The sequence below is a fragment of the Penaeus vannamei genome, chromosome 12, assembly GCF_042767895.1.
Source record: "Penaeus vannamei isolate JL-2024 chromosome 12, ASM4276789v1, whole genome shotgun sequence".
In the NCBI taxonomy this organism is placed as follows: domain Eukaryota; kingdom Metazoa; phylum Arthropoda; class Malacostraca; order Decapoda; family Penaeidae; genus Penaeus; species Penaeus vannamei.
In genome coordinates this window covers 6,390,515-6,400,514 of record NC_091560.1, presented here as the reverse complement: position 1 = coordinate 6,400,514, position 10,000 = coordinate 6,390,515, and the positions used below count along the sequence as shown (strand labels likewise).

The following is a 10,000-nucleotide window of genomic DNA, read 5'->3' as shown; positions in this document are numbered from 1 at the left end:
AATATTATTATTCAATTTTGATAGAAGGCACTAATACCAAATTTGTTAATAGTAGCAATACGCAGCTGAAGTAAGGGATAAGGATAAGTCAGATATGCTAAGCTGAGTCTCATCCTCACCTGGGCTAGGTAATTTTTTCTTATAAGTCTGGATAACAGATCATGATGATTTTGGTATTGTTAGATTCCTCTGACAGTCTAGTCTCCAAATGTACAGAAGTTATTGCACAGAATCCCCCACATTCTTGGCTCTGATAGCAAGGGAGGGCATGAAAGGTACTAGGGAAATTGCAGGGTAAAATGTAAACGATATACATGGAACCAGTCACTATATTGCGGGCTGCTGCCCTCCAACCACTGCGTATGACCGGCATGCGGGAGCAGCATTGCCAAGTCTCTGTGATGCTCTCTCCTGTGGTGAATATGTGGAGGATTCTTTGCTTTCTTGAGTGGGGGTTGGGAGAGTTGCAGGGGGCACAGCCCTCTGCATTAAACAATATAGTGACTGATTCTGTTTATGTTATTTACATTTTATCCTGCAATTTCCCTGGTACCTTTCGTGCCCTGCTCTGCTATCGGGGCCAAGAATGTGGGGGTTGAGGGTGCTTCCACACAATAAAACACATATTTGCAAATATATCCAAAATATTATTATTATTATTTTTTTGTTATTTATTTATTTATTTTTTTTTTTTACAAAGTTAAAAGAGATTTTAGTATTTCTAATGTTTAAAAAAATATTGTCTCATTTCTATTACTACAGAAATAAGAGTAATTCTATTGTTTCACACAGACATCTAACTTTGCAGTTATTATTCTGTTTCCATTATTCTTGATGTGATATCTGTGAATCTGTTGTTTTCAAAATTATCAATTCAGGAAATAATAGAAAATATTATGAATTGTTTAAAAAGTGAATACACCCAAATGAAACTATGCTCATGTTACTCCAGCCACTCAGGAATTCACAATAATTACTGAATTAACTAAAAATCTTCATAACATGGAGACTTAGCCCCCTAGACCCTGCCTGATCACTTTATTTACATACCGCAGGCTCTGCCTCCTGACCCCCACACAATCACCATGTCACATGTGTCGCAACCCATTTTCTCACATTGCTTTAACAGATTATTTCATTTGTCAGTGAATATACTTTTCCCCTCTCTTTTTGAGAATGATTTTCCCTAAGTGCAGTCACCATGTAAATGTATGCCAAGTATTACTTGTTGTATAACTCTCTGATCATAAACTTGCGAAGGAAATATAATAGATTATTTTTTGTCGTTCTGTCCAAGACATGCAAAGTTTAGACTACCTTGTACCCTGTGGCTGTGTGCAACGGAAGCTTCACTAAAATAAGTATGGTAGCTGTTGAAGCATTTGCTAACTAAGATTTTTAGAAATCTGTATATTGTTTTTTGTCGTGATTTGAATTTTGCAAAGTGTCTGAATGATATGAATTTATTAATAATTTTTTAGATTTGATTTTTGTGAGGGTTCCTAGTAATAAGAATTGATCAATTACTTTTTAGATTTTTTTATGTATTATTGCTTTTGGGCAGTTAACTGTATTTTTTCATACACTGTGAACAATTGCCAATTGTTCCATCAGGGCATGTGGGAATAATTTTCAGTGTGCTGTTTTTATCAGCAGCAAAATAAATTCATCCATATAGACTTATTGGCACACCTTCATTCTTAACCAGTGTGGACTGGAAGTGCATTCATACAGCCACAATGGTCTTGTTTAATTTTCTTCATGTAGATAGCTTATATAAACCTTTAGTCACCACTTTTTTGTGACTAAGGATAAGTTTTATATCTGTGAAATTATTGCACCCCTATAATTATTTATTTTTCACCTATGCAAATATGGTACAAAGAATGCACAACTCTTTTTTATTTTAATGTTTTCTTAATGTCATTATTATTATTGATAGTATTGTTTGGAATTATATGTAGGTGACTAAACTAACGAATTTTTATTCTTGCAGGTTGAATTTTAACAAGACTGAAGACTATAGTTTGATGAAAGGTATTCAATGACTGCATTGCAAGCCATCTTTTAACTTGACACATGTATTTTTGATACATTTCTTTTTTGGAAATAAGAGGAAAGAAAAAGAAGGATTTACAATTATCTTACATATTTAATGAAATTACTTACATTCCTCAAGACTTTGATATGAAAAGTTCACCAGAGAATCACAAAGATGATTGTCCGAGTGATTGAAGGGGGACAGAAATCATCCCCGGTCAATGCGCCAGATCCCAAAGGCAAGGACTTTTCGTGCCAGACAGCCCTTGAAGATGGTATCAGCACTGACATTCCCATATTCTTTTGCACTCTTTATGCTTCGAGTGAAGAAGCTGCCACACAATGTTACATACCGTCTCCTAAGTTAGATAGCAAAGCTGTCAATAAACCTGAAACTAGTCAGTCAGAGTCCAGTTTGGGAACAAAGTCTAGCCAACTGCAGATGGACCATTTGCAGCAGACCATCGAAGAAGTGATCGAAAATGCGAGACGAGAAGAGGAGGATGAGAACAGCTTCGACAGTATCCAGGCAGAAGACCACTTTGATGCATATGATGAAGTGGAAAGACCAGAGGACCAGAAAACTGCTGAAGACCAGGGACCAGCGAGTAAAGGAAATTTTGCGGCAAAGCAGGGAAGGCCACCAGAACAGCAGAACCAAACAGCAAGTCAACAAGGGCCGTTGTTAGAGCAGCAGAGAAAAGGAGTCGATCAGCAAGCACAGGTATCCAAGAAAGGTTAGTGTGGAAAGGCGTTCTTATTATTCAACTTGGCTTTGTTCACTCTTATTCTGCTTTTCTCTTGCTCTGTATCTTTCTGCCTTTCGTTTCCCTTCTGTCCTGCTGTTTATTGTGTTTATTTTATTGTCTCATGCTCTCTCATTGTTGCACTATCTCCATGTCTTGTTTTTTCTCTCTGTCTCATTATCTCTTGCTGATTGTCTCTCTCATTCTCTCTTGCTATTTCTCTCTCTCTAATTCTCTTGCTAATTGTCTCACTCAAATTCTCTCTTGCTAATTGTCTCTCTGTGATACTCTCATACTAATTGTCTCACTCTAATTCTCTCATGCTATTTGTCTCTCTCTGATTCTCTTATGCTAATTGTCTCTCTGATTTTCTCTCTTTTCTAATTGTTTTACTCTCTCTGTTTTTCTCTTTATCTCTACCAGTTATACTAACTGGCAGTTAGCTCTCGTGTTTTTACAGTTTTCACTATTCGCTAGTATTTTTTTATGGAGTTTTATCAATTATGCAATGGTATGGGATATGAATAGGTTCTGAAAACTGTAGCTTACTGTTGTTTGCTTTAGTATTGTTTCGTTTTTTTCTCTTTATTTTATATTTGCCAGGAATTAAGAAATACCTAATGAATAAACTTATTAAAATGTAATGTTAGATTTGACTTTGAAGAAAATATTGCATGTTTAGCATTTATAAGTTACTTATATAAAATGCTAATGTTCTATAATTTTATGTTTCCAAGAAGGAATATTCCTGTCACATGACCCTCAGCTACGTTTTTAATGATCATAAAAAATCCAATGGGTTAATGATAATGGGAGAGAGATTATTGCTGACAGTTTGTCTCCAAGTATTACATTTCAATCACCTTTGCTCTGTTTTATGTGAAGTGTCTTGTAAAATTCTTTCTTTTGTGATACTTGTATTTTTTTCTTTTTACTTTCAAGATTACCTTTGTTTGTATGATCACTGTATTGGCTTCCTCCCTAATTGTTTGCAAATTGACCACTTATTAACCCAATGCCATTGGGAAATTGTTGCATTCTATTTAGTTTTCTTTTGTTAAATGCTTCTTCACAAAGATGGCTCTGTCATAGCTAAGCCACAAAGGAGTCAATAAGTAGGCCTCGTGACCTCACCTTTCCTTGAAATAATGGGAAAATGCTTTTTTTACTAGTGCCATCAATATTGATACTGTTATTTTTGTCATAAACATTATAATTAATATATTGTTACTGACAGTACTAACAGCAGTTTTAAATGCTAGAAAATATTATAAAAAATCAAGCAAAAGGGTAAACAGGTGAGACAGGTACTTCGTGTAACTGGCTCATTGGCGACCTAGTACTTGTCAAGCCATTTATATGTTAAAACAATGACTAAATGAAACACACAGTGGGCATGGCATATACACACATGCCCTTCCTGACGGCATGTGGTCAAGATAGGATAGTTGGGAGTGACAGTGTTTCATGTTTTGTTCGATCATCTGCAGTATTTGGCCGAGAAGAAAGCCATGTTCAGTTTACTTTTGGGGATAATATGGTGGCTGTGTCAATTTTTGATAGCCATATACCTGGTCGCTAAAGGTCGCCATATGTGAATTTGCCAAATGCAAGCCTGCCAAGTATGAAGATACGTGCTGTGAAAGAGATGGATAATATCCTTTGAAGCCCCTGATAACCCTGCCATGTAGTCTGTGCTGCCTTAAAATCGTAGTTTTGTTGGGGGCATGAAATGGCAAAGGATTGCACTATCCAAGCCCTACTGGTATCTGCTTTAGTAGAGGGGAGGAGCTCTGGAATTAGAGGACGAAAAGAAATTAATAGTGATGCTTTTAGTGCTATTAACCCACATCACTGGGAAAATGTTGTGTTCACTGTAGTATTTAATGAAATGTCTGTTCATAGATGGCTCCACAAGCGCTAAGCCACTAAAAATTCAATTAGTAGACCATGTGACCTCACCTAATTTGGGATTTTTTTTTTTTTTTTTTTTTTTTTTTTTTACTAATGTTGTCAATATTACGACTGTTATTATATTTTTAGACATTATGATTATTATAAATTTATTGACATTATTATAAGCAATATAAGATACCAGAGAATATTTCCGAAAGTCAAGGAAATAGTTAAACAGGTGAGATAGATAGTGCTCGTAATTCACATATTGATGACAGTACTTGTGGAACCATCTATATGAAGGCGTTTAACCACTTGCTGGCGGGAATGGCATTTGTGTACATGCCATGCCCACTGTATGTTTAATTTGGTGATTGTTTATACATATAGATGGCTCCACAAGTACTAAGTCACCAATGAGCCAATTACAAGAACTACCTGTCTCACCTGTTTACCCTTTTCCTTCATTTTCGATAACATTTTTGAGCATTTCATACTGCTGTTAGTAATGTCAATGACCATATAGTAATTATAATGTGTATAACAAAAATAATTGTGTCAGTATTGATATCATTAGTAAAACAAGTGTTTTTCCACTATTTCAAAGAAAGGTGAGGTCATAAGATCTACTAATTGACTCTTTGTAGCCTCACACAGGCAGAGCCATATATGTTCAGAACATTTAACAAAATACTAAACTGAATGCAACATTTTCTTGTTGGCATTAGGTTAATAAACTAAACTCAAAGTGAGCATGGCATGTATGTACATGTCACACCCAGCGACATCAGTTTAAAGATAGAGGGGATGTGTGAAGCTACCCTAGTTCATTTGTGTTAGTTTTGACACTCATAACTCCATCCATACTGAGTGGTTGTTATTTTCAGTTAATTGGTTATGCAAAGAATATGAATTTTATTAAGCTAAAAGTTATCTAGACAATACTAAGCACTGCAATTCAATAGGGTGTATTTGCCATGAACAGGGACTTCAACAAACTTTTCTATTCAAGAAAATAAAACATTGCTAATTCTGTACATTTGAATACAGCACAGAGCTTCATCATGCTGGTGGGTAAATTGACAAAATCTGTCTTTATGTTCTGTGACTCCTATTTTGTGAGGGTGTTTTATGTATTTTTTTAGGAGAGCAAGTTCCTGATCATGACCAGGAGTTTAACTTTTAAGGCATTCATACCAGATGACTTCTGTTCTTGTCACTTGTTTGACCTTGACTGCAGTCTTTTAGGAGGTACAGCCCATCAAAAGAGGCTTAGTCACCTTTTAGTCTCATTAACTGACAGATCACATATGATAGTCAACATTGCATAGAGTAGATACAACACATGTTTCCCATGCTTCTAATTTTTCACTTGAATGGCTGTCTGTGTGCAGTGCCTGGTTTGTGGTACCGGTATGACGCCAGTTATCATTTGGTTAAAACAAGAGACAGTGACCATGCACTACTATACGTATGCCTTCTTGGAGGTTAATTACCCTCTTGTATATTAGTTGCTCTTCCTCTGAAGTTATATCTGTAGGATGTCATGCTGACTTTCCGAGGATGACCGTAATAATGTCATGCAGGCTACCTCTAACCTTTTCCTACTTTCATTTCAACACCTACATTATCTTTTTCTAATGTTTGATTAGACTCATGCCTAGTTTACTGTCTTGCTTTTTTTCTTTGTACATTTTGAGTTTTTCTTTGAAACTTCCACATTGTCAACATTACCAGAATTACAATTATTTTGCAACTTTTTCTTTAAAAATTTGTCTCATTCCAACTCTAAATGAAAAATTTGGAATATATTTACAATAGATTTACTTTAATATCAAGATCTTTATAGCCATAAATCCATTGCTGTTAATGCTACACAAGTACGGGTTACCCATGTGTAAAAAAATCAAATCAAATCAATACAACCCAAGTTTGCAGTTTCTTGATGGTACACATGTTTGTTACATTTCCTCATGAGTGCACCTTGTTTCCTTTCTTGTTTCAGACAAAACCATTTTTGTATCAACATTTTTCATCAGATTTTTCAGTATCTGAAATTATCCCCTGAAACTTCAAGCCCTGTGATTTTTGCTGTTGTTGGATTTGTGGTTGCAATTGCTTCTCTGCATCTAGCCTAGATGGTTTAGTTTAGTTTAATTCCATTTGTTACAATGGTTATTCTTTGCTGTGACAAGCTGTCTGTTTATTTTGCATCTAAATTACTCACTGTGTGCAAGGAATGTTTAGGGTTACCATTCACTGTCAGCATTGCAGGATTTAACACTGGTCAGCTAAATTGCAAGAAGAGAATGCTACCGATGTTATGAACAACTTCAAAAAGAAAAAAATGTTCAATTTGTAGACGTCATTACCTGTGATTTTGACAGTTGTTGTTACAGTTATTGGTGTTGTTAATTTTATTAATATTCATGTAGACCATGTTATTGATATTACAATACTGCTGTAGTATCTATGGTAGTAGTACCAATAGCAGTAGTAGTATTAGTAGCATTGTAAAAAATGGTAGGTATCTAGAAATGGCTAACTAGCCTTTTTTCTCCTTTACTATTGCACAGTTAAGGCCAACCAGAAGGGAGAGAAGAGGAAGAATGCTGACAGCGACTTCAGCTCAGATGATGACACAGAGTTTTGGAAGAAGATGGCGAAGAAGCAGAAGAGGATCAAGTGGAACAGCTGGAACCGACAAAAGTGGAGAGGCTCCCAGGACACCCAAGAGAAAGGCTTGCAGGAGGACCCAGCACCTCCTGTCAGGACAGTTGAGGAGGAGGATGTTCAAAAGGATTCAGATAATGTGCTGGAAGACAAAATTACGACTAGGAAGGAAGGTGAAGAAACGAGACAGACAATGGATGATGGCGACTGGATAACAGATGATGAAGAGGACGAGGAGAATTTTGATCTTGAGTCAGCTTTCCGAGATGAGCTGAAGAAGAAACGCCTACCTATAAACTCTAAGGAAAAGAATTTTATTTGTGAAGTGTGTGGTAAGCAGTACTCCAAAAACCACCTACTTAGAGAACACATTGTGCGAAGTCATCAGGACCACCAGCAAGCCAAAAAATACCCATTTCAGTGCAAGCATTGTCGGAGAGTATACTCTGGTGAAAAGCAGTTGCAGACTCACTACACCCAATTTTCTGGTCCATGTGAGATATGTGGAATGGTGGTAGGATGCAGTGGCTTGTTCTGGCTTCACAGAAGAAACCATGAGTCTGAATGCACCATCTGTAACAAGGTGTTTTCTGCCAAGGCCACACTGGAAATGCACATGAAAACCAAGCACATGGAGAAGAGATTATCATGTCCGAAATGTCCTAAAAGGTTTACATTCCAGTCACAGATGAATAAGCATATGCAGAATGTACACAATCAAAGAGGGGCTCAAGTGTTTGCGTGCAAAGAATGCAACTTCATCACACATAGAAAGACTGCTCTCAGGGCTCATGATCGAGCAATGCACCGTATGAGAAAGGTTTATTCTTGTAGTGGTTGTGAGGGCACCTTCAAAAGGAGATCCAGTCTTGAAAACCACAACTGTGGTGGGAACAGAGAGGGACAATTCTCCTGCAAGATTTGCCTCAAGGCTTTCATTTCATACAGTGATCTGAGCTCCCATGAAAAGGCAGTTCATGGTGGACAAGTCACAGTCGGAATGCCAAGTGAGACAGGTATCCTGAACCAGGATATCCAGGCAAGTTCATATTCATGCCAGGTGTGCCACACAACGTTTGCGTCGGCCCGAGGACTCCGCATTCATGCCCTTAAAGTTCATGGGCTGGTAATTGAGGACGTGAAGGAGAGTGAGCAAGTGGAAGAGGAGTCCATCCAGGTCACGGAAGGTAGTGAGGCTACTGAAGTGGCCTTCATGCACATTGATGTCAACAATGATGGCAAAACAGGTTCATTAAAGAATAATCAAGAACACAAACAAGATGACTCTATTCTGAGTTTGGACACTACGAGTGACGGCCTCTCTACCATCAGGTCAGCCCTCAGCCTCCCGGCCTATGTTGTACCCCCAGATGTCAGTATGGTCGAAATTGATGGGGTACAGTACCATGTTATCAGAGGCAATCAGTGAGAAGAAGAAGGAACATTAATACTGAAGAATCTGCCATTATTAGTGCATTTGATTTAAGGTATAACTATGCAAATATGTATACAAGATATGAGTAAACTTTTGAGTTTCTTATTTTATATAAAGAATATTTATCAGATTCTGATATACGCAGTCCATAATGAAAATATAAAATAAAAAGTATTTGTATTGGTAATGTTTTATAACTCCTTGAGTTTGCAACAGAAATTATTATCAGTATCAGTAATTTGAAGCATGTATATATACATAAATATATATATATATATATATATATATATATATATATATATATATATATATATATATATATATATATATATATAAGTATAAATATATATATACATTTTACATATATATATATATATATATATATATATATATATATATATATATATATATATATATATATGTATATAATATAAGTATAAATATATATATACATACATATATATATATATATATATATATATATATATATATATATATATATATATATATATATATAATATAATATAAGTATAAATATATATATACATACATATATATATATATATATATATATATATATATATATATATATATATATATATATATATATATACATACACACGCACATGCACACACGCACACACACACACGCACACGCACACACGCACACGCACACGCACACCCACACCCACACCCACACCCACACCCACACGCGCACACGCACACGCACACGCACACGCACACGCACACGCACACGAACACACACACACACACACACACACACACACACACACACACACACACACACACACACACACACACACACACACACACACACACACACACACACACACAATTAATCTAATCATTATTATCATTATAAATGTTATCATTATTAATGTTCTTATCATTATTGTTATTATCATTATCATATTACCTTTACTATTATTGTTATTATAATCATTATCATTAACATCCTCCTCCTCCCACTCCTACTACTCCTCCTCCTCCTCCTCCTCCTCCTCCTCCTCCTCCTCCTCCTCCTCCTCCTCCTCCTCCTCCTCCTCCTCCTCCTCCTCCTCCTCCTCAAACCATCATCACCATCACCATTGTGTTTATTATTTTTTTCTGGTATTATTATTATTACTAATATTATTATGGTTGTTAAAATAATAATAATAATAACAATAATAATAATAATAATAATATT

The 10,000-nt window shown here is 36.0% G+C and overlaps 1 protein-coding gene across 1 annotated transcript in view; it reads left to right on the top strand.

Moving 5' to 3' along the window:
- The window catches only part of LOC113817694 (uncharacterized), a 9,576-nt gene extending 608 nt beyond the window's left edge, over positions 1-8,968 (top strand). Inside the window, exons 2-3 of the mRNA XM_027369771.2 lie at positions 1,997-2,777; positions 7,259-8,968. Coding sequence (XP_027225572.1) covers positions 2,216-2,777; positions 7,259-8,784 — 2,088 coding nt within the window. The 5' untranslated portion in view covers positions 1,997-2,215 and the 3' untranslated portion in view covers positions 8,785-8,968. The remainder of the gene's footprint in view (positions 1-1,996; positions 2,778-7,258) is intronic.
- The last annotated feature ends 1,032 nt before the right edge of the window (positions 8,969-10,000 follow it).